Here is a 25,406-nt window from a genome sequence, read left to right as displayed (position 1 = left end):
ACCAGCAAAGATATGCTCATTAGCATATTGTTTATGCCAACTAGCAAGAATAGCATGCTTATTAGCATACATAGTATGATAACTATCATACCTTCAATTAGCATACTGTGCATTTTTGTTTGTGCTAACTTTCACTCACATCATAGTATGCTAATTAGACCACACACTATACAGAAATCTGTCATCTCTTCTCTTTAAAACCAGCAAAAGAGTATGCTCATTAGAATACCCAATGAGTTAAAAGCTGCCATCTCTTCTTCCCTAAACTAGCAAGGGTATGCTAACTAGCATACTGTTTATGGGAATTGGCATAAATAGTATGCTAATTAGCATTCCACGCACAGCATAGTATACAAATCAGCATATACAATATACAAAAAGCTACCATCTCTTCTCCTTGAAAACCAACAAACCTATGCTAATTAGCATACTGTTTATTCTAACTAGCATATATAAGTTTATGTTAATCAGCATAAACAATATGCTAACTAGCATTAGCATAGACAGTATACATGAAGCTACCATCTCTTCTCCTTGAAAACGAGCAAAAGGTATGCTAATTAGAACATTGTGTATGCTAGCTAGCATTAATAATATGCTAGTTAGAATACAATTTATGCTAACTAGCATACCCACAGAACACAATTAGCATACCTTCTTATTATCATACTGTGCAAGCCAATGGCCTTCTTTGTACACATCTTTCCAAACCGTGATGACTTTCTTATGAGCTGGGTGTGCCTTCTTTCATAGTTTCCATTTATATTTGTGGGCTACCCGCCCAAACCATATGGAGGCCTGCTATAAAAAGCATAAATTGTAAGACACCAAAGGAGGCGAACTTTGAGCTTGGTTGATCACCTATCTAGAGCTCTACATTTTCTTGATGAGCTCAGATCCTCTATGTTTAATGAGATAGGTTGTACAAAGGATCTCTCTTAAACTGAGACCCCTCTGTGATAGACACCAAAGCCATGTATACACAAAGCACAAGAGACACAAGACACAGAAGATACCCAAGTTTTTGATAGAACTGCATTATCTCCGAGTAAGAAGTATATTAAAGATGTAGTGATTACAACTTAAAAGCTGAAGGGAATGCTATTATAGATTGCTTCATAGCTTTCTGGGTTGATTGTGTACACCTTTCGTCTCCATGGGATGTGTTCCATGGGTATTTTGATACATCGTACCAAATGTGAAAGTACGTGGACGATGGGCTGGTTGTGGTCTAGCTTGAAGGTGTAGGTATCCAATTGCTTGTAATACAGACCTTGCACAACATATGAGCCTCTATCAATTGCATTGCCCCACTCATCAAGGTACCCCTTCTCCACCTTCTCCTTTGCTGCAACACACTTGACTAGGTAGAAATCCACATCCTCGACGTTGGTCGAAGCATTTGGATTTATAGCAAATGTGTCCCCAGCACATAGAGTGCTCCTCAACACATCATGACGACCTTCGTACGAGAAGTCATCGTAGGTGTCTGCTTCATCTTTTGGCTCAGAATCAGGCATAGCCTCATCAACCAATGGCAGTAGAGTATGACAATCCCAAGGCTGCACGTGAGCTTTATTGAGGCAGCGATTCCATCTTACGTGCATGCATGCATCACAGAAGCATGCTAAGGCTCTTGTTGCAAGGGCATTTGGATCCCCAGGGTTGTGACCACAAAAAGCATGCAAAGAGCGAGTTTTTGCCACAGTGGCATAGTTCCACTTCACTTCCCACTCTTTAACCTCCCAGAACACATGGGCACATTCCCTTTCTTCTGAAGGATATTGTGAAGGTTGGCTTGGGAATAATCAACCACATCAACTGCACACCGTAAAATAGCTGTATTAGGTTTTAATGGTTCATGGGTCAAGCTTCTTTTCACAACTGCTCTTGCACTATCATTCTCTCCCTTGTCGTGCCTTGATCCAGAGAAGAACCATCTCATGCCCATTTTGTGAGTCCACCATATCTTGCAACGAAGTAAAAAGGCCTGGCTCCCTTGAACCGTGAGGCTGAACCATCATACCACACTCAATGGTGCTTAGAAGTGACACCCTCTTGTTGTAACCAGTCACGGTGTAGCATAAAACAGTGCTGCATGAACAATGTGTAATGCACCTTCTCATCTGATATGAAGTAGTGGATGATTTTGAGTACCTCCCATGCCCTGTGGTGTCGTGTTGTGGCACGTATATAGTGGGAACGGGCATTAAACGATTTATCTTGTGACTTTTTGACGCATAAGTATACTTCATATAATACTCATATGCATAAATAAAAGCTTTCTAACATAACTTAGTATTACCTTAGAAGTAATATAAATGTACATTACTATTAGAAAGTACTGCAAGAGAAGTATCAATAATTGTGCCTCTTTTTGTCTGGGGGAAAAGCATTGGTATATTTCTTCTTATATCTCAGATATACCCTACCATATATTTTCTTCTTTTCACATTTAATTAATAATATAACCCTTCAATAATGCATACCTTCTTGGATACATACAAGAGGGAAGGGCCTACTAGAAGACTTTATGAAAAGAAAGATCCAAAGCTTCTTGGACCATCCCCATTTGAAAATCCCGACCTAAGGACGTGGAGGAAAGGCCAAAACCAAGTCAAGCTCTTTTAGTAGGCCAATTTTTTCTTTTGAAGCATGTCAATCCGAGTTACAAGTCAAAAGTTACAAGGAAACCAGTGAAAAACCCTCTCACAACTACACAACAAGAAGAGATGGTAAACAGGTGAATCAAGTGAAAAGAGGTAATCTTGGTCTTTTTCCATAAAATAAGACATTTGGAGGGTAAAAGACATAAGCATGTGAATGTGACACCTCAAAGATGCCTTGAAGAACAAGACACACAAGTTGGGACCCCCTGCTGGAGCCACACAGAAGATGCCTATGTGGGGCCCACATACATCATGCACCCACATGGAGCCTCAACGACCAAAAATTCTGAATTTCATGATATTTTGAGTCCTAATATTTCCCATTTTACGAAATATCCAAAGAACATTTGATTTGGGCTAACTCTTTAGCCTAATCAAGTGATTATGTAAAACATGGCTCCCTCACCTATAAAAATGGCAACCTTCTCTTGATTGAGGCAAGTTATGGGTGAGTGAGAATAGCTCAATTCCATAGTGACACACTCATCTTAGTGCCACACTTTCTCTTGAAGAAAGGCTGAAGTCTTGCCTCATCATCTCTCTCCATTAAGGTGGTGGCGATTGCTCTCATGTAAGATATATGTTGCTAGTTTTACTTTCATTTGCATATCTAATCCAATACTTGTCTCTAACTCATTGGAAGGTAATCAAGCAGCAACCTTGTCAATGTAATGGGTACAACCTTCTTGCGGGAAACAATTATGTGCACAAGGTTAGTAACCATATTTTCATCTTTCACAAGCATCCCTCTCTCTTAAGGTTCTCATTCTCTTCCACAAACTCTAGAATCTCCTTGCTACACGTACTTCTCTCCCCGCAGTATCCTTATTGCCTAAGGGCAACAATAGGGCTTGGGAGAGAAACTCTCTTCTTCTTCTCCTTTCACTTCTTTCACACCTCTATCTTTGAACATTCTAAGTATATCATTGATGAATAATCATAATCCACATAGAGACGATTTCTTTCATTTCCATTCTGTGCAATCTATTAGGGTCAACATTTGGATTAGTCGAAAGATTCACTTTCAGCAACGCATAGTGTTTCTGTTTGGTCCTGAAAGGCTCAACGAAATACTTCTCTCACCAGATCCCATCATACTACCTATTATTGACTATAACTTCTCTTTTGATGTGAATGTGGTTATTTTAGTATGAATCAAGAGGATTTGTACTCACAACTAATCCCAATCGCTAGACAAAACATATGCATTATAGTAAGCACAAAGCTATAGTTCCAAAGAGAAATCCGTAGCTTTTTTGGACACCAAAGATTAAATATATTAACTCATCCATTAATCATTTTATCCTACCCACGATACTTTATGATCGTAATCTTGATGTTTTCATTTTTGTTTTGTTCGACTATCTTTCATGAGTTCTCTCCATCACATGTGTGTTTGCAAGGAAAAGCAAGCGGCTTCTTTGGCTACATTTCTTCTTTAGCTTTAGAAGCTATGTTATCTACATCTTAGCTCCTTCCCATAACCCTTGATCTTCCTCACAAACTCTCACAGCAAGAGGCCGGGTGCCTTCTTGGCAAGACCCCCAACTTTTTGACATATTTTTGGTGAACGTGACGCGAATCTGCCAGGGTGAGAGTTTGTGGGTAACCATGGGTGATCATGTTGAGCCACAGGGTATGCATTTTGACCCAGCAACAATACAAATGTTTCAAGCATTTGCAATGTTCATGCAACAACAACATGCTACTGAAAGAAGGGAGATTTCAAAAACGAAGGCCATACAAGCGGTCGTCAACAGAATGGATCAGTTCAATGGCAAAGATGTAACCAAGTACTTACGCGATTATGTGAAGGAGATGGAGCTGCATCGCGTGTCAGAAGGTGAGATGATTCAAAGCTTTGAGCTAGTTGTTGCTCTAGAAATTAGGGAGCATGTTAGGGGAATTAAAGATGGGCATGGGAGAAATTGGGAAGAACTCAAAGTAGCTTTAAAGGAGGAATATTTCATGGAGGACTCGGAGAGAGTGACAAAAAGGACGTTCTTAGAATGGGTAGTCAAGCCAAAGCAAGGACTATCCATAACAGAGCTACTTAGGGAATTTGAGTGGCGCTATGCACAACTCACCAGGACAGAAAGGGCCACACTAGATGCAGAGAAGACAGATCTTTTCTTACAATCCGCAGGTAAAGAGTTTCAAGAAAATTTGGAGCTTCTTCTTGAAGATAAAGATGCTGAGTAAGGACTAAAGACCGACTGGAATGAAGTTGAAGGTGCTGTATCGTTGCTTGCCAAACGACAAAGAAGAAGGGACAAGATGGTAGTAAACACTACAAGTCCTTCAACCTCAACTTCTAACAAAATGGTAAAGCCTACTTTTATCGCTCCTAAGTTTGATGAGTCCATGCTAGATGAGCTTGTGAAGGGAATGCGTGGCTTGAAGGTGAAGCTTGCAAAACTTGAAGAAAAAGGCCAATCATCAGGGCCACTTCCTAGGCAAAGGCAACAACCCAAAGAAGGGTTTGTTAGTAGATGTATTTGGTGTGATAGTACAGACCATGTAAGAGGGATTGTGATGATTTTAGTGATGCTTTATCAAAAGATGTTGTCTTTTTTAAGGATGGTAAAATCCACTTAAGAGAGACAGGTCTACCCTTGAGAACTAACTTTGGGAAGGGGGGGATGTAAACCTTAGTTGAAGATATGGCAACTAACCATGCCACCTCTTCAGTTGAGGCAGCTACTTATGGAGTAAAAATTGAGCATCTTAGTGATGAAGAGGTGAATGACCATCATGGTCAAATTTGGCCAAATATCATGCAATTAGCTAAAAAGGGAAAGCTTACAAAAGAGATTCTACATGAAGCAGGTGATTGCATACTTCTAGAAACATGATGGAATGATCCAGTGGACTCATTGTCAGTGCATGCCTACATTACAAAATGCCAACAAAATGAGGCTATTGTAGAAGAGAAGCGCAGACGTGAGAATGTTGATGAAGGACCATCAAAAAGAGCTTCTAGAAGTGGGGGAAGAAGCGACTCAATGCCTTATCAAACACCCTCAACACAAGGAGCATCTCCACCTGAAGTACTCATGGAGGAGTCTACAACAAGAAAGAAGAAAGAGCCAGCAAAAGGTAAGACAAAAGGCCCAACTTATAAACTACAATCTGATATTGAGGTTGCTACAGATTTAAAGAAAGTCTTGGAGGAAAGGATCTTAAATAGCAAGATTGAGTTTACTCTGGGAGAAGTTCTTGGCATTGCAAAGCATGAATTCCATGAGGAGATCATTGACATCATCAAGAGGAAGAGGCAAACCCTTGCTGAAGTTTCTCGTCCACAGGTTGAAGGGAAACCTCAAAGACACAAGGAATGCAGCTGCAATATAAGGAGGATGATGGAGCTATGGTAGGATGCTACCAATCTAGTGGGAGAGTGAAGCAAGTGGATTTCTCAAATGATGATGAAGAAGTTGAAGATATTCCTAGGAGCTACTATTCACGAAGTCACTGGGCAAGGGCTACTACAAAAACTTTGGTCAAGGTAGGTGATCTTCAAGAACCATTTGTTGCCTTGATTGACCATGGTTCAGAAATAAACATAATGTCAAAGAGTCTCTACAACAAGTGCAAATGGCCAATGGACACAAATCATGGTTGGGTGGTAAAAGTGGCAAACAAATAGTGGCTGATTTGCGGGACAGAAACTTTCGTGGTTGGAAAATGAAGTTTGCATCTTGAAAATGAAGTTGTGGAGGTTTTCTCTATGGAAATGTATCAAGTAATAGAAGCCTTTAAAGAAAACCAAACAGTTGACCCAAAAGTCCATGTTGAGACTAAGTACAAGAGTGTAGCAAAGAAGGTGAAACCAGTAGCTTCACCCTTACCACCCAACAATAGGAAAAAGATTGAGCAGACTTCTTTACAACCAAGTTTGAGGAATCCTAAGAATATCGGGCATACCTTTACAAAGGAGTCTTTCCAAGAGTTGCAGATTGGTCGCGAGGCGTTTCTAACACAGGAGGAGACAAAGTGCTTCAAAGAAATTCTTTCAAAGCATGGTAAGACTTTTGAATTTGAGCCATATGAGATAGGATGTGTTGATCCTTCTATTGTAGCTCGTATGGTAATTTTCACAATACCTCATGTGCCTTGGAATCTGCGGCCTATTCCGGTTCCAAAGGCTCATTTGCCAAAGTTAGTAGAGCTACTGAATGAGAAAATCAAAATGGGAATCTTGGAGCCTTCTTGTGCTCCATACTCAAACAAGTGGTTCACAGTTCGAAAGAAGAATGGTTCTCTACGCTTCATCCAAGATATGCAACCAGTGAACAAGGTGAAAATTAGAAATGTAGGTACAGGTCCAATTGTGGATGAGTTTGTAGAGGCGTTTGCAGGGAGGGCAATCTACTCAATGGGGGATCTCTACTCAAGGTATGAACAATTTCAGCTTGCAATCGAAAGCAGAGACTTGACAACCATGAGGACACCTTTGGGGTTGGTAAGGATGTGTACCTTGCCACAGGGAGCAACCAATGCGGTTGCACATATGATTAATGTGATGAATAAGGTCTTACGTGACTTTATTCCTCAAATCATAATGCCTTTCATTGATGATTTGCCTATCAAAGGATGTGAAGAAAGTGACAAAGATGAAGCTTTGGATCTTAAGGAATGTCGCAGGTTTGTGGTAAATCACATAAATGATTGTGATAAAATTTTGTCTAGGTTCGAAGAAGTGAATCTTAAATTTTCAGGGAAAAATTCTATGTTTGGTGTCAATGAAGTGCTCATTGTGGGGCACATGTGTGAGCCATATGGTAGGAAACCTTGTCCAGCAAAGGTAGATGCCATCCAAAGAATGAAAGAAACATGCACTAGCATCACTGAGGATAGAAGGTTTCTAGGAGCATGTGTCTTCTATGTTATTTGGATTCCACATTATGCACATGTAGTTGATCCTCTTTATCAGCTGCATAGAAAGAATCAGAAGTTTAAATGGACAGAAGCACATGTAAAATCCATGAAAAAGCTAAAGGAGTTGCTCCAGTCAGCAACAACTTTGAGAAAGGTAGACTATGAATGTCAAAGGCCAGTAATTGTGATAGTAGACAGGAGTCCTACAGGGATTGGATGGGCAATAGGACAAGATGACAAAGAAAGACACAGGTATGTGGTAAGATTTGGAGCAAAGGTACTAAGTGCTCGCCAAAGAAACTATCGAAAAATAAAGAGAGAGTTATGGGGTATGGTTACAGCCTTGAAAGTGGGAAAGAGTACCTAATTGGTGCATGCGTGGTTGTAGAAACAGATTGTCTACCACTTCTTGGGATGATTACAAGCTGCTCAACACCAGACATTGCTATGTTGCGGTGGATTGCCTACATTAAGTCCTGAAATCCCAAGTTTAAGCACATTGCAGGTAAAGACAATACATTGGCTGATATGCTATCAAGGGCAAGGTATGAAGACGAGTCACAAATGATTGATGAGGGAGATGATGCAGGCACAAAGTTCTATTCTATCTCTCATGTCAAAGGTAACAATGTTTGCATGACTAATTCACTTGAATTGTTCTTGAAAGATCTTTATGAAGGTGATTGGCTTCTTATTGGAAGCTACTTGAGTACTCTAACAAAACATGATGATTGGTCTGAACAAGAATTCAAGAGGATACGCAGGAAAGCATATGGGTACTTTTTGAGGGGTGGTTACTTCTGGAAGCATCCTAAACAAAAGGGTGCTACACCACAACGGGTTATATGTAAAAAAGAGACTCAAGTAAATCTCATGCAAGAGTTTCATGAGAGTCTATGGGCCGGACACAGGCGTGTGTGGGCAACCTTCTCTAAGTTGAAATAAAAATGCTGGTGGAAGGGTATGTATAAAGATGTATCTCAATTTGTAGAGTCATGTGTAACTTGTCAAATGTATTCAAATGTCCGACATCGTGATGGATTGCACCCTACATATCCACTAGCCATGCACTATAAATGGGTTGTGGATCTAGTCACAATGCCCTTAGGACTCTGTCAGATGAGATACTTGGTTCTTGCACGAGAGGACCTAACTAACCAGGTTGAAGGAAGAGCATTAAGAGCTAAAACCACAGAAGCTGTGTGCAAATTCCTTCTTGATGAGGTGATTTGCCATTGTGAACGGGATGGAAACACACAGAACGCCTCTATAATGACCCGAAAGACACTCTTGGAAGGATACACACACACACTATGGGGCACCACTCGACTTACACAACCCACCTGGCCGAGATAGCGAACACACCAATGGAGTGAGAGGAGAGAGACTACCCGTTTGCCCACTCCACACAGAGAGACACAAAAAAAATTAAAAAAATCAGCTCAAACGAGGAGAATTTTTTATGTTTAGATTCAATAGAGCTTGGGCCAACACCAATGGGGCAAACAGCTCACTCAATATGGGTAAAATAAGCCAGATACAATCACAAACTGGAGCAGAAGCTTCGCTCATAGGAGAAACTTACACAGCAAAAACAGCAAAAAATGAGTGAGGAATTTGGCAAAATGGACAGCACCATCGCGTCTGGAACGGTCGAAAACCCCAGTCTACAGTGTCAAAATGCTCAAATCCGACCTCGGATGAGCAGATTTCGGCCAAAACAGGCTCCAAAAACCCCAAAAACACACTTGTAGTTGTTCCTCCTCTCTTCTCCACGTTTTTTCTGGTATTCTCTCAGTTTTTTCAGTTCCCACACTTAGATTTTTTATTTGGGCACCCTTGGCCTTTTAGATGACCTCAAACGGACCCTAAACATGCCAAAAACTGACCTCGCAGTGCATAGTTGTCACCCTGCTGCATCCATCCGCACACCTGGCACTCAATCATTTCCAATAATTCATCCCGCCACCACGTGAAGTGGCCCCAAAAAGTGGTCCTGATGATGACTTTTCTGCATAATTATCACAAGAAAACATCCATGTTGTGTCCGTACTCATCCACGTGCAAGTATTGACCCCATTCGACCTCCTGATGCCACTAGATGCCATCTGCCGCACCTGCTTACCTCATGTCGTCGGCCCATCGATAGCTTTCTCGAGAATTTTTACGCGCTACCAAATCCTCATTATTGTAGAAAAAACACACTGGTACTAGTAATAGTGAGAAACGATGCAATAGATACACTCTGTCCTACATGTACACATGTGGGCCCCACGTAACCACCTGGCTCTAGAAAATGGGAAATCCTTTTTTTGATGCACCATGCATGGGTATGTACATATGAAAAATCCCTTGCTCCAAAAAACTCCTGACATAATTTTCCCATCTCCTAGCCTGCTAGATCATTCATGATCAGCAGCAGCAAAAAGAGATATGAGACTCGCCGCATCACAAGTCTCCTCATCCCGCACAGACATTACTTGCTCCACAGACATCTCATCTTGCTCCACCATCATTAACCTGGCATGATATAGTTTAAGAAGCAATCCATTTTACCCTTGACTTATGTAGAATCCCATCCAGGTTAGCCAACTGATAAGTACCATTTGGAAAACACTCGACCACCTTAAAAGGGCCTTCCCACTTAATTTGAAACTTCTTTTGGAAGGTGTTGTCCAGCTTACTATTGTAGCGCAAAACCAAGTCATGCTTCTTGATACCCTTACTTTTGACCTCTTCATTTATCTTCGCCAAAGCCCTATCTTGCATCTGCCCATAATGTTCCAATGCACTCATCCATATCAGTTGAACCTCTTGTAACTGTAAGAGCCTCTCTTCGAATGCATCACTAGGTAGCCCAAGCAACTTTTCTAGCATCTTGACTGCAAGCAACTCTACTTCCACAGGCAATAATGCTTCCTTTCCATATACCAAATGAAATGGAGTAAACCCTGTACGTGTCTTCACCGAAGTACGGTAAGCCCATAATGCACTAGGCAATTCCAAATCCCAATTCTTTCCTTGGCGCTTTGTCACTTTCGAAAGAATTTGCAACAACTCAACATTGAATCTTTCATTTAAGCCATTACACTGCGGGTAATAAGGAGTGGTATGCTGGTGCCTAATCTTCATCTTCGCGCATAAAAAGTCTAGCAGTTTTGCTCTAAATCCTGGCCCCTTATCCGAAAGTAGCTCCAATGGCACCCCAAAATTGCAACATATTTCATCATACACAAATTTTGCCACATCCTTTGCAGTGATTTTTTTTACTGCTATAGCCTCTGCCCATCTAGAGAGATAGTCCACTGTAGTCAAAATATAGCTTTTGCCCCTGCTTGTGATAGGTAATGGGCCTATTGCATCAATCTCCCACTTTTCAAACACATCAAACGCCATAATGGTTTTTCGTAGCTCTGGCTTCAACACTCTCTTCCCAAATGCTTGAAACCTATTGCAAGACCTACACCAATGGTGAACATCCTTGTGCAAACTAGGCCATACATACCCCTCTTGCAAGATCTTATGTAAGGTGATCTTTAAAGCAAAATGGCCACCACATGCGCCTTCATGATTCTCTTCCAACACTCTGTAAAGCTCCTCCCACCAAGGTACACGTCTCAACACAAGATCAGCCCCTTTCATGTACAAGACATCACCAATCAATTTGTACCTATATGCTCTACGCAAAAAACCATACTTCTTAGACTTCTGAATCTCCTTTGGAATGATTCCTGTTCGCAAAAACTCCTCTTCTTGAGCCAAACTTTCCCGGCCATGATAAAGAGGTAAAGTGGTCCTCAACACAAATAGCTCCCCAATCGTGCTTTGAGTTGCTTCATGTGCCTCGCCATTTAGAGCACGTTCAATGTGTCTGATGCTCCATGCTTCAAACTTTTTTAACAGGCCTTTAATTCTGAAACACATTTCCTTCAATGAGGTGTTCTTGCTCTTCCACACACCCAACACTTGCTTCACCACTAACAAGGCATCACCTTTTATGCTCAACCTTCGAACCCTATGCTTCAAAAAAATGTGTAATCCGGCTTCCAGCGTAGCATATTCAGCCTCATTGTTACTATGAGCATCCAATTTGAACCCCCTCTTGCATACTAACTTCCCCTCTGGATCATAAAGTGCTATACCCCCTGAAGCTGCATCATGGCTTTTTCTGTATGAGCCATCAAAGAACAAAACATGTGCATTTCTGATCTGTGGCACTTCTTCAACTACCTTTCTCACCACCTCTTCCTTAACAAGAAGGGGATTCTCCTTGTAAGTCAACAAATGAGCTAGGGTAGCTCTTGTACTGTCTTCCACTAGAAAAGAGAACTCAAACTCTTGCAACTCTATTACCCATTTCTTGACCACATTTGACATGTTAGTGCCATTAACTAACTGTGGCAAAAAGGCATAACTTGTCAAGAAAACAAAAGGTCGTGGTAGCAAGTAATGGAGAAATCGTCGACAAGAAAATATCACACTGGCCATCACTAGCTCTACTTCTGAGAATTTTCTCTCTTCTACCAACTTCACTCGGCTTGCAGAATACACTGGCCTCATATAATGGCTGCCCTTCCCCTTTTGCAATAGCATGGCTCCAATGGCATCATCCCCTACTGATGGATTTACATAAAACACTTGCTCCCAATCAAGAGCCTCCATGGCTGACAGACCCCCTAACACCTCTTTCACCTAGCTCTTGAAACACTTCTTCACACTTGTCATCCCATTGCAATGGATCATTCTTTGCCACTTGCTGTAACGGATAAAGGAGCTGCGAAGACAATGGAATAAACCGTGCCATGTACTTCACTTTGTGTATAAATGTTGCCAATTGCTTTGTACTCATAGGAGATGGAAGAAGAATAATAGACTAAACCTTGTCTGGATCAGCCTCAATGCCATTTTCTTACACCATATGACCCAATAACTTCACCCTTGGCTGTGCTAGATGACATTTCTTTGGATTTAGTTGTCCTCCACATTCATCATATCGAGCCAATACCATCTGCAACTTCTCATGGTGTTCAGTCCTACTGCTGTAGACACAGAAGTCGTCCATAAAAGCTTTAACACAATTGCCAATGAATGGTTCCAATACCCAATTTGCTCTCTCTTGATAGAAAGATGGTCCATTTGACAACCCAAATGGCAATAATGTGTAGCAATAACAGCCCCATGGCGTAATAAAAGTTGTCTTTGTGCGGTCTTTAAGAGCAATCTTCAATTGAAAATAGCCTGAAAAACCATCACACACATTGTACCTCTCATAACCTGCCACTGAATCCAAGATCTGATCAATGAATGGAAGAGGATATGGGTTCTTCTTAGTGGCTGCATTTAAGGGTTTAAAATCTACACAAATCCTCCACTTTCCATCCTTCTTTGGACTGACTACTACTGGACTCAACCATTCTGTGGTCTCCACAGGGACTATGAACCCTGCCTTCAATAACTTGTCCACCTCTTCCTTCAAGGATTCCATTTTCTCTTGGCCCATCCTTCTTAGCCTTTGTCGCATTGGCTTAGCACCTTCTTTCAGCTCTATATGCATCTCTTCGCCCTTGAACCCTCTGATTTCTTCATATGAAGTAATGAACAAATCAAGAAAACTAGCCAGCATGTGCAAATATATCTCCTTCTCTATAGCTGAGAGGTCTCCACTGATCATTTGTGTCATCAATTCCTGCTTCTTTGACAATTCAACCTTAGTTTGCATCAGCCCTTCAATCACTTCATAAGGCCCTTCACTTTCATCTTCAACCTCATTTTCAAATGCAACTAGACCAGACTCCTGTATTTCTTTGTCCATCAAAAGAAATGAAACATCAACATCCTCATCACTGCTGGTGTTACTATCACTGTCCTCATCAGACACTGTGGAATAGTCTTCATCACTAGACTCATCTTCATCTTCATAAAGCTCTTCCAATATTTTCCTTGTGTCCATATTATGTAGCTTCTTGACACCTGTCTTTCCATAGAGGCTAATTGTACCACGTCGCCAATCTTGATCAGCTCCCACTGCACGTAACCATGGTCTACCCAGTATAATAGGATATGCTCCCAACCCTGTTGGCATCACATGAAAATCAACCACCGCCTTTGCATCATATGCCTCCACTTCTAAGCTCTTTACAACACCCAGACATTTTACTTTATGCTATTTTGCCAATCTAATCCGAAAGCCTGACACCCCAGTCACTATAAGACCCATCTTCTCAACGCATGAGTGTGTTATGACACATATTTGGGCTCCGCCATCAACATAACCTTGTCCTAGATTTTTTCTTTTATGCCACACATCTACTATTGGACAAATGTCTGGTAGCTCATCCATTGTCAACACCTTACTGAACCTCTCTCTGGTTCTTTCTCCATATGGTTAACCATCCTCTTCCATTGTCGCTTTAGCTTAGGCACCATCTCTATAAGCTACCCAAAAGTAACATCTGCCTTTCTACTTGTCAGATCCTCCTTCAAATTATAGCTTAATTGCCCATCCCCTAGTGGAAAATCTGAAACATGACACTTGCGACGAGCCCTTCTTTTCCTCTTGGCCTTGACATCCTCGCCTTCATGGCTCTTTTCCTTCTTCTTACTATGACCTGGGGCACTTCTTCCTTCGTTTTCCTCTGTGGTCCTCTTCCCAATAGGCATCACTAATGTATCCTCTAGCTTTGATGCCTTCTCCAAGGTGACTACACTTAGCACTTTTGTCTTCCCCTTTTCCTCTTGGGTTAACCCACTGGTTCCTTCATCTCCCTTAATTTCGATTCCATAATCATTGGACCTAGTTAGCACCTGTTTTGGCAATGGATACATGTCTTCCCCCATCCTTGGTGGCTTATCACATAGTGGGCTGATGTGTCCCAACTCTCCACAATTATAACATGTGGGCATCTGCCTCCAGAACCTACCATTGCTTTGTCCAACACCATTCCTAGGCCTTTCTTCACCTCCTGGATGATTTGCAATCCTCCCTCGACCTGGATTGTTTCCCACTTGACCTAGCATGTTTAGGTTGAGATTCTTCATTAAATCTACCACTTGCCTCATGTCTTGCCTTAGCCCATCATCTTGCACATATGTAGTGACCACTGTTGGCATAACTTGAGGAGTAACAGGAACCACTGGTTCATGATGAACCCCTGGCATGCGACCTTGTAAAGAGTCCATAGGCTGAAACTCAGACCTCATGCGAAAAGACTCCACCCCTAACTGGCTCATTTTCCTCATCTTCCACTCTTTGTTCCTTGCTACCTCTAGTGCATCTTCATATGTACTAGGCTTCTTTAGCTCCACTCTCCAATGTATATTCTCCCAAAGACCAGCCAAGAATCTATCCTTCTTCATCATGTCAGGTGGAGGTACCTGTGGTTCTAAGGCCTTGCACATCCTCTCCCATGCCAATGAGAACTTACGTATGTACACATCTACTGGCTCACCTTCCTTTTGCACCAAACCTTGTACTTCTTGCCACACTTTGTCAGGATCTTCTACCTTCAAAAACTCCACTTCTAATCCATGCCTTAGATTGTCCCAACTCAATATTACAGGTGGATCAGCCACATGCAACTCCTCTTCAAATGCTTTGGACCAAACTCGTGCATCACTCTTCAAAAAAATTTGGAGAAGACATAACATCTGCGCTGGGTCATGGATCTGGTTGCTAATGCAGGCAACCTCCATCTTTTCCAAAAAGTCTTCCACATCTTCATCCCTTCTTCCATGAAACTCCGGATAAGAGAAAGCCATGGCTACCCAAGTTACAATGTTTTGAGAACCCCTTTGAACACACGTGCAAGAACCCAAACTTTTCACTACCCAATCCCCAGAAACTTCAATGGAGCTCAACTTTAGATAAGGAAAAACACATGCACATCAAATGAGTTTTCGTAGTTAATCATTGGAATTACAACAGGCAAAGAACATTCCAGGATCTCTCTTAATCTTCTTGGCCCGAACATAAAGACTATGCACTGCTGGAAAAAAATCTTCCTAGACACATGAACATTTATTTGGATTCTCTGAGTTAAATGAAAAGGAGTGAATTGAGGGCCATTTTGATCATCCATTAAAGCCAACCATGCAGCTTCCAAGAAGGCACACCTATCTTATCCTCTAATTTTGCCAAAATTTCAGCAGCATACCAGCATAAATGGCTCAAAAGACCAAAAAACCATCCATCATAACTTGGAAAAATTTTGATAGAGTTTCCCCAGAAGTAGAGCGGTAGGAATTACCCAAAATATAGATTGTATATGTATGCATAAACTTCCAACAACAGAACCCGAGCATCAAATAGGAATCACTAGTACATAGCTTATGGCGAGGTCACGAAAAGGGTGCTCCAGCTACCTGTATCACCAAAAGGATCTCCACATTTGAGAATCCCCCAGCTCAATAAAACCTTACGCTATCGACCCTCACATGAAGGCTAATGAAAATTGCGTATAGTCAAGTCTCAGAAATGACTATCTTCCAGACCAAGTCTTAGAAATGGCTGGGACTGCCAAAAATAACCAAATATGGCTCCACAAAGGCGTACAATGGCAGTTTCCACAAGTAACGTACAATACCAACAAACAATGCGCTCAAGCAAGCGCCCAATGATGCATATCTACAACAACTGCAAGTGACACCAGTGCTAGTATACCATTGTACTCCAGCTACATGTACCTGTGTGAATCACCTGTACCTGTACCTGTCCCTGTAACCTGTAACCTGTAACCTGTAGTCTGCAACCTGTAATCCCGAATCTTGAAGCTTGAAGCTCGAAGCAGAAGGTACTCGAAGAAGCTCCTCAGTGGGGGCACCAAAAGAATGTGAGCGGGATGGAAACACACAGAACGCTTCTATAATGACCCGACACACACTCTTGGAAGGATACACACACACACTATGGGGCACCACTCGGCTTACACAACCCACCTAGCGGAGACAGGGAACACACCAATGGAGTGAGAGGAGAGAGACTACCCATTTGCCCACTCCACACAGAGAGAGACACACACACACACACCCAAAAAACTCAGCTCAAAAGAGGATAATTTTTTATGTTTAGATTCAATAGAGCTTGGGCCAACACCAATGGGGCAAACAGCTCACTCAATATGGGTAAAATAAGCCAGATACAATCACAAACTGGAGCAGAAGCTTCGCTCATAGGAGAAACTTACACAGCAAAAACAGCACCATCGCGTCCGGAACGGCCCAAAATCCCAGTCTACAATGTCAAAATGCTCAAATCCGACCTCGGATGAGCAGATTTCGGCCAAAACAGGCTCCAGAAACCCTAAAAACACACCTGCGGCTGTTCCTCCTCTCTTCTCCATGTTTTTTCTGGTCTTCTCTCAGTTTTTTCAGTTCCCACACTTAGCTTTTTTATTTGGGCACCCTTGGCCTTTTAGATGACCTCAAACGGACCTCGAGCATGCCAAAAACTGACCTCGCAGTGCATAGTTGTCACCCTGCTGCATCCATCCGCACACCTGGCACTCAACCGTTTCCAATAATTCATCCAGACACCACGTGAAGTGGAACCAAAAAGTGGTCCTCATGATGACCTTTCTGCATAATTATCACAAGAAAACATCCACGTTGTGTCCGTACTCATCCACGTGCAAGTATTGACCCTATTTGACCTCCTGGCGCCACTAGATGCCATCTGACGCACCTACTTACCTCATGTCGTCGACCCACAGATAACTTCCTCGAGAAGTTTTACGCGCTACCAAATACTCATTATTGTAGAAAAAACACACTGGTACTGGTAATAGTGAAAAACGATGTAGTAGATACACCCTGTCCTACTTGTACACATGTGGGCCCCACGTAACCACCTGGCTCTGGAAAATGGGAAATCCTTTATTTGATGCACCATGCATGGGTATGTACATATGCGCAATCCCTTGCTCCAAGAAACTCCTGACACCGTTATGGTTGTGCGGAAAAAATCACTGGAGATAGAGGTGAACTGGATGCCGAAGAAGCAAGGGAGTTCTTTTCTAGATTAGGAATCAAGTTTTCTCTTACTACAGCTTACAACCCTGAAGGCAACGGAAAGAGTGAAAGAGGGCATCCTCCTATCATCAAAGCTTTGGCCAAGGCTTGTGAAGGAAGAGTTGGTGAGTGGCCAAAACTGTTTCCATATGCTTTATGGGTTGATCGTACAACACAGCTCAGTAACTGGCTACATGCCTGCGGAGCTAATATATGGTCAAAAGCCAGGGATGCCGATTGAAGATACAATTCCCACATGGAATGTACTACCTTGGCAAGAGGGGCTTAGCAGGGAAGATCTACTTGCACTGCGTATAAGGCAACTGGAGAGAAGACCTGGAGACATTGAAGCTGCAAAAGAACGATTCAAAAATGCAAGGTTGAAAAACAAGGACTACTTTGATAAGCGACATCGACTCAGGAGCAAAGCAATTGACAAAGGTGACAGGGTTTTAGTGTATGATAGTAGCCTTGATAACCAGCACACAGTCATGCATAAGTTCTCAAAAAGATGGTTTGGACCGTATGTTGTAAAGCATGTGCATGAAAATGCTACTTACAGCTTGTTTGAACTAGATGGTACAGAAGTAAAGATTCCCATTGCAGGAAAAAGGATTAAAATGTTTAAGAGAAGCGGAGACAATGATCTAGAAGATGTTGATGAGGAAGAAGAGCAAAACACAGGTGAAGATCAAAGTGAACATGAAGCTCTGTAATCATCCAGTGAAGAAGAAATCAAGGAAGATGTACAAGAGGTCTGATCTTACAAAGAGACAATGTGGCACACACCGGAGGATGTGCAGGTTTAGAGGGGGTGGATGTCGTGTTGTGGCACGTATATAGTGGGAACGGGCATTAAACAATTTATCTTGTGACTTTTTGATGCATAAGTATACTTCATATAATACTCATATTCATAAATAAAAGCTTTCTACCATATCTTAGTATTACCTTTGAAGTAATATAAATGTACATTACTATTAGAAAGTACTGCAAGAGAAGTATCAATAATTGTGCCTCTTTTTGTCTAGGGGAAAAGCATTTGTATATTTCTTCTAATATCTCAAATGTACCCTACCATATATAAATTATTTTCTTATTTTCACATTTATTTAATAATATAACCCTTCAATAATGCATACCTTCTTGGATACATACAAGAGGGAAGGGCCTACTAGAAGACTTTATGAAAAGGAAGATCCAAAGCTTCTTGGACCATCCCAATTTGAAAATCCCGACCTAAGGGCGTGGAGAAAATGCCAAAACCAAGTCAAGCTCTTTTAGTAGGCCAATTTTGCCTTTTGAAGCATGTCAATCCGAGTTACAGGTCAAAAGTTACAGGGAAACCAGTGAAAAACCCTCTCACAACTACACTGCAAGAAGAGATGGTAAACAGGTGAATCAAGTGAAAAGAGGTAATTTTGGTCTTTTTCCATAAAATAAGATATTTGGAGGGTAAAAGACATAAGCATGTGAATGTGACACCTCAAAGATGCCTTGAAGAACAAGACCCCTGTTGGAGCCACACAGAAGATTCCTAGGTCGGGCCCACATACATCATGCACCCACATGGAGCCTCAACAACCAAAAATGCTGAATTTCATGATATTTTGAGTCCTAATATTACCCATTTGAATAAATATCCAAAGAACATTTGATTTGGGCTAACTCTTTAGCCTAATCAAGCGATTATGTAAAACATGGCTCCCTCACCTATAAAAAGGGCAACCTTCTCTTCATTGAAGCAAGTTATAAGTGAGTGAGATAGCTCAATTCCATAGTAAAACACTCATCTTAGTGCCACAATTTCTCTTGAAGAAAGGCTGAAGTCTTCCCTCATCATCTCTCTCCATTAAGGTGGTGGCGATTGCTCTCATGTAAGATATATGTTGCTAGTTTTACTTTCATTTGCATATATAATCTAATACTTGTCTCTAACTCTATCTCTATCCCTCATTATCTATCTTTAATACCAACACCACACTTAGATCTATCTCTAATTCTATCTTTACTACTCCTTTGATCTCTCTTGTTGTGTCCTAATTGTTTCATTGGAAGGTAATCAAGAAGTAACCTTGTCAATGTAATGGGTACAACCTTCTTGCGGGAAAAAATTATGTGCACAAGGTTAGTAACCATATCTTCATATTTCACAAGCATCCCTCTCTTTTAAGGTTCTCATTCTCTTTCACAAACTCTAGAATCTCCTTGCTACAGGTACTTCTCTCCCCGCAGTATCCTTATTGCCTAAGGGCAACAATAGGGCTTGGGAGAGAAAATCTCTTCTTCTTCTTCTTTCACTTCTTTTACACCTCTATCTTTGAACATACTAAGTATATCATCGATGAATAATCATAATCCACATAGAGACAATTTCTTTCATTTCCATTCTGTGCAATCTATTAGGGTCAACATTTGGATTAGTCGAAAGATTCACTTTCAACAATGCATAGTGTTTCCGTTTGGTCCTGAAAGGCTCAACGAAATACTTCTCTCACCAGATCTCATCATACCACCTATTATTGACTATAACTTCTCTTTTGATGTGAATGTGGTTATTTTATTATGAATCAAGAGGATTTGTACTCACAACTAATCCCAATCGCTAGACAAAACATATACATTATAGTAAGCACAAAGCTACAGTTCCAAAGAGCAATCCGTAGCTTATTTGGACAACAAAGATTAAATATCATTAACTCATCCATTAACCCTTTTATCCTACCCATGATACGTTGTGATCGTAATCTCGATGTTTTCATTTTTGTTTTGTTCTGACTATCTTTCATGAGTTCTCTCCATCACGTGTGTGTTTGTAAGGAAAAGTGAGCGGCTTCTTTGGCTACATTCTTCTTTAGCTGTAGAAGCTATGTTATCTACATCTTAGCTCCTTCTCATAACCCTTGAGCTTCCTCACAAACTCTCACAGCAAGAGGCCCGGTGCCTTCCTGGCAAGACCGCCAACTTCTTGACAGAGGTAGTACGTTATGTGTACACAAATGGTTACTTGGCTAGAGTGCCAATGCGTTGACTGAATCTCATTTTGTTCCTTGAAGGCATAATTCTCTAGAAAATCAACAACTGACATGACGAAATTGTCCAGAAACCAAAGAAGGCAATCCTTGAATTGTTGTCCTTGCAATCGAGCCACATAATTATGAGTGATAAAGAGCTCCCCCAACATTGCATTTCTTTGTGCAAAAGATATTCTCTTTTGTTACTATTTCCATGCTTGTCTTGAGCTTTTACATATGCAAATACTTTCACATTAATACTATTACATGGCTTTGCTGTCTCCAAGCAGCATAATTCCAACCTATTCACTCCGCATGTCAAACATTCTCCCATCATGCATTCCCTTCTATGGAAAACTGCATGTGCAGGCTTTGAACAAAGAACAGACTCCCAGATATGTGTGACACCTTTGAACATGTGATGTGAAGCCAAGAAGACCTTGCTAATGTTCTCACCTGAGGCAAAAATACTGCATATACAGTCTCAACCTGCTCTATGCAGCCCAAAATCACGAGAGAACATGTGGTTCAATGTGTTGAGGCGGTCCGGGGCAGGCAACAAGAGAGGCGACCTCTAAACACCCCTCAAGGCTCTCGTGCTGCTCAATTGGGGCTGGGGTAACCACAAGCACAACACACAACAAACCCACAGCCAAACCTAAACAAGATAGGGGCACCACCTAGTTATGTTATGCGAACTAGGACGCAAGAGAGTTTTTGTCACAACCAAGAAGATACACCACAAAAAACACACACAAGCAACCTCAAACCAAAACACACACAAAACGGACTAGAGAGATCTAGAGCAAAGGGAAGAGAGAGAGGAATGGATCTTGCGTTATACCTTATTTGTGACGTGCAAATGGAGATGGTTTGTTATGTGGCTATCGTAGAGCTTGTACAAAAACTCACTCAATGCTTAGTGAGTGCTAAACATTGCCAACACACACACACTGTCTTAGAGGGTGGGAGACCTCTCACCACAATACCCTCTTACAATGGACACCAAACTGGCAATGAAAACACACTAAAACACTTTCTAAAGCAAGATCAAACGATAGAAGTCAAAATACACAAGTCACCTTGAGTTCACTAAACCGTATCGCACAAGTGGAAGGACGAATATTTGAACGTCGAAGCACGCCTTTGATGCACCAAACCTCAATTTATTGATGATGGAGGAACATATACAATAGTGGTTTTGAGATTTTGAACTCACGCTCTCTCACTTGCAATGTGTAGCTTGAAAGCTTCTCTCACACCAAGAGTGAAGCTCACAAAGTGGTTGCTACACCTAAGTCTCTCCTCACGCATAGAGTGTTGGGGTGCTATGTGAGATATTGGAGAGTGTTTTACAAGAAGGAGAGGAGGTTGGAGACCCCTCATTAAGATTATTGGAAATCCTAATTTACAAGCTAAAAAATCAGGATTATGATGTTTTTGAATATCAAAACATTGCGGGCCTTCTTTGTCTGCTTGAGTCATGGATGTGGGCTCAAAAGAGAGCATTATTGATGGTAGATAAGGTGAAAGTAGAGTTTTAAGTAAGAAGAGAGAGAGAGAGAGAGAGAGAGAGAGAGAGCACATGTCTTGAGGTGAGGTGTCTTTTATGGTTAGGTCAATGGCTAGTTTGTGTTAGTATGTTAGTGGTTAGTGTTAGTAATCACTAGTAAGTTAATGTTACATTTACAATGGGTAGAATGAGGTGGATGGTTGAAGTAAAATGGTTGAATGAAGTGAGGAAATCCTTGTTATGGTGAATCTTGAAGAAGTTTTTGACTTACTTGTGTAGGTTCTCAAAATGACTATCGATCTTCTTCTTCGTCTTTTCTTCTTTACGCCACCGCCGCCAAGGTTGATTATCGCGATGAAAATGGTAATTCCGTTGATGAGATCTCTTGATTTGCAGAGGTTAAGCATGGTACACATGCTGAATTTATGTATATATATAAGGGGTAAGATGGAATTGTGCTTTGGAGATAATAGAGAGAGGCACAGAGATGGTGTATGTACATGGAGAGCTCATATGAGAGATATGGGAGTAAGAGGGGAGGTTAATGGTGAAGAAGGTGAGAGAAACCATTGAAGGTGCAGGTTTGAGTGAGGGATTTAGAGGAATGAATGTGTGTGTTGACCTCCCATGTCATAGAGCTTCTTTAAACCTTCTTCTACCCTTTGTATATGCAATGATTTTGAGCTATAAATGCAAAAATCATCAATAAAAACCCTAATGGACTTTCCAAAGAATGCTTGAAACACCATGTTCATGAAGCATTGGAAAGTTTCAGGAGCATTTGTCATGCCAAATGGCATAACTCTAAAAGCATAACAACCCCAAGGAGTGATGAAGGTTGTTTTCAATTCGTCCTCCAAAGCAATCCCTATTTGAAATTAGCCTGAGTAGCCATCACACACCGTGTACTTCTCATGACCAGCTACCTCATTTAGTATCTCATCCTGAAATGGGAGGGGAAAGTGATCTCTTTTTGTTGCCTCATTCATCGGACGGTAATCCACACACACCCTCCACTTGCCATTCTTTTTGGGAGTGACAACAATGGGAGAGACCCACTCTGAATTCTCCACTGGATAAATGAAACCTGCTGCTAGAAGCTTTCTTACCTCTTTGAGTAGAGCCTGCTCCTTGATGACTCCTAGCCTTCGTAGCTTTTGAGCTTTAGGTTTGGCCTCTGGCTTTAGCTCAATCTTGTGTTGAACATCATCTACTCCACGCACATCGGTGTAGTCTTTAGCAAAAATCTTAGGAAATTTTCTTAACACACCTTTCAACTCCTCTCTTTCATCCTTTGTAAGTGTTGTAGAAAACATACCTTCTAACATTCCTTCATCTTCCACACTTTGGTTCTCTTGGGAACGTACCTCCTCCAAACCTTGACAAGAGGTCTCTTGGTTGGTTGGCTTAAACCTTACCCCCATGACTTCGCTGGAAGACTCCTCTTCAGTAATGCTGCCGCTACTTTCTTCTTCTGAAGTGTTATCGGTCCAATCTTCTTCCGTCTCACTTTGAGATGATTCTTCATGGAGATCCTCTTGGCGTTGCTCCTTCATGTCAAAGACAACCTTCTTATGATTGTCGTTCCTACAAATTAATTTTCCACTCTCCCAATCCTGCAAAGCTCGCATTTTCATTAGCCATGGTCTTCCTAGGATAAATGGGTAACCACTTCCCTTGGTCGACATAACATAAAAATCCACCGCCTTCTTAATGCCAAAGGCCTCTACAAAGACATTTTTACAAATGACTACACACCTAGACTTGCTATTTTTTGCCATCTTGACTTTGATTTCAGGTGTCTCATGGATGTGCATGCCTAGTCTTTGCATGAGTCCCTCTATCATGATGCAAATTTGTGCACCCCCGTCCACTAGACCTTTCCTAACCAATATCCCTTTTATGTAACAATCTAGCACATGTGTAATGTCCTCATTCATTTCAGCTTGTGCAATTTTTACAGCATGCACACTCTCTTTTACCTTTCTCCTAGTGCTAATTGCCCTTGTTAAATACCTCCTAACTTGTGGACATAATGCAAGAAATTGAGGCCATGAGATATCAGGACCCTTACATCTCATGTCTTCCAACAAGTTGTATGGAGCCATACCATGTCCAAGAGGAATATCTTGGAGGTTAATACGATGTCGCGTCCTTTTGGTTTCCTTGGTCTCCTTTGTCTTCTTTTCTAGTCCATGGTCACTTTGTGACGTAACTCCTTCTTTCTCCTTACCTTTTCCTTGGCCACGCTTAATGCCATTTTCTTCCAGGTCAACCTCATTGGAATTTGTCACCTCTACCACATGCAGATTTGGGTCTGGCAAAGGCGTAACTCCTTCCACTCCTCGTGGAGGTGGTCTTGCTCCATTTGGCCTTTGTAGAAGCCGTGGTTGTTGACTAGTTCCTTCACCTGCATTCATCACTGGGTAGTTCAAGTTAGGTCTCCCTGGCTCCCCACGGGGCCAAGGACAATTATACATCCCATGTCCAGACTCTCCGCAATTCCAACATTGCAAGACCCTCCTAGGTCGTGGCGGCTCTCGCTCTTCTGACTTCTTTGCTTGTCCCTTGGGACCTACAGTTTGTGCAAGGTGAATTGACAGGCTGCTTAAAGATTCATTTAATTTTTCAATCACCTCCGCCGCTACGTCAGGAAGCTCCCTAGATGTTGATGCTTGTGACTTACCTTTGGGTCTCAGACCTTCTATTGGAACCTCCCCCCTTAAACACTTGAGTTTCCTATATTTCTCAGTAGCCCTAGTTTCAGCTGCATCAAGGGTAGCAGGTGCACCCGCCTCAACTTTTACCTTAAGGTCAGGAAAGAGTCCGGCTATGAACCTCTCCTTCTTTAGAAATTCTACACCATCACCAGGGTTAGCAACATTTCGTATCCATAGAGCCCAAAGACGTAGAAACTCTTGCTTGTACAAGTAGTAGTCATCTAAGTCTTTTTGCTTATGAGAAGCTATGTCTTGCCATAGTTTTTGAGTGTTTTGGGGATCAAAGAAGTATTTCTTGAAACGATTCAAAACTTCTGTGTAATTACCCTTAACTTCCTCAGGCAAAGAGTCAAACGAAGTGCTAGCATCTTTCCTAAGGACCACCTCAAACATTTCTACACGTTTTTGATCAGTTAGTATCCTCTTGATACGACAAGACATCTTGAAATTTGCTACAAATAATTATGCATCCTCTCCAGGCTCTCTAAAGAAAAGAGGATATCCAGACATTTGGCGTTGTCTCTCTATTGAATTGATTTCAAAGTGACGCACGTTTTTGTTTTTTTTTTTCTTTTAAAAGATTTACACAAAAATATTTTCTGAA

General features: G+C 41.5%; 1 protein-coding gene across 1 annotated transcript; it reads right to left on the bottom strand.

The window, feature by feature from the left end:
• Nucleotides 1-1,082: 1,082 nt before the first annotated feature.
• Nucleotides 1,083-1,607, bottom strand: LOC147432742 (uncharacterized). Its single transcript, XM_086491776.1, has one exon. It carries the CDS (start codon nt 1,605-1,607, stop codon nt 1,083-1,085), a length of 525 nt encoding a protein of 174 aa, XP_086347902.1.
• Between the last annotated feature and the right edge of the window lie 23,799 nt (nt 1,608-25,406).

Source organism: Adiantum capillus-veneris, chromosome 20 (genome assembly GCF_014529385.1).
Source record: "Adiantum capillus-veneris isolate H3 chromosome 20, ASM1452938v2, whole genome shotgun sequence".
NCBI lineage: Eukaryota > Viridiplantae > Streptophyta > Polypodiopsida > Polypodiales > Pteridaceae > Adiantum > Adiantum capillus-veneris.
Note: the sequence above shows the minus strand (reverse complement) of the source record. Positions and strands in the feature narration are given on the sequence as shown.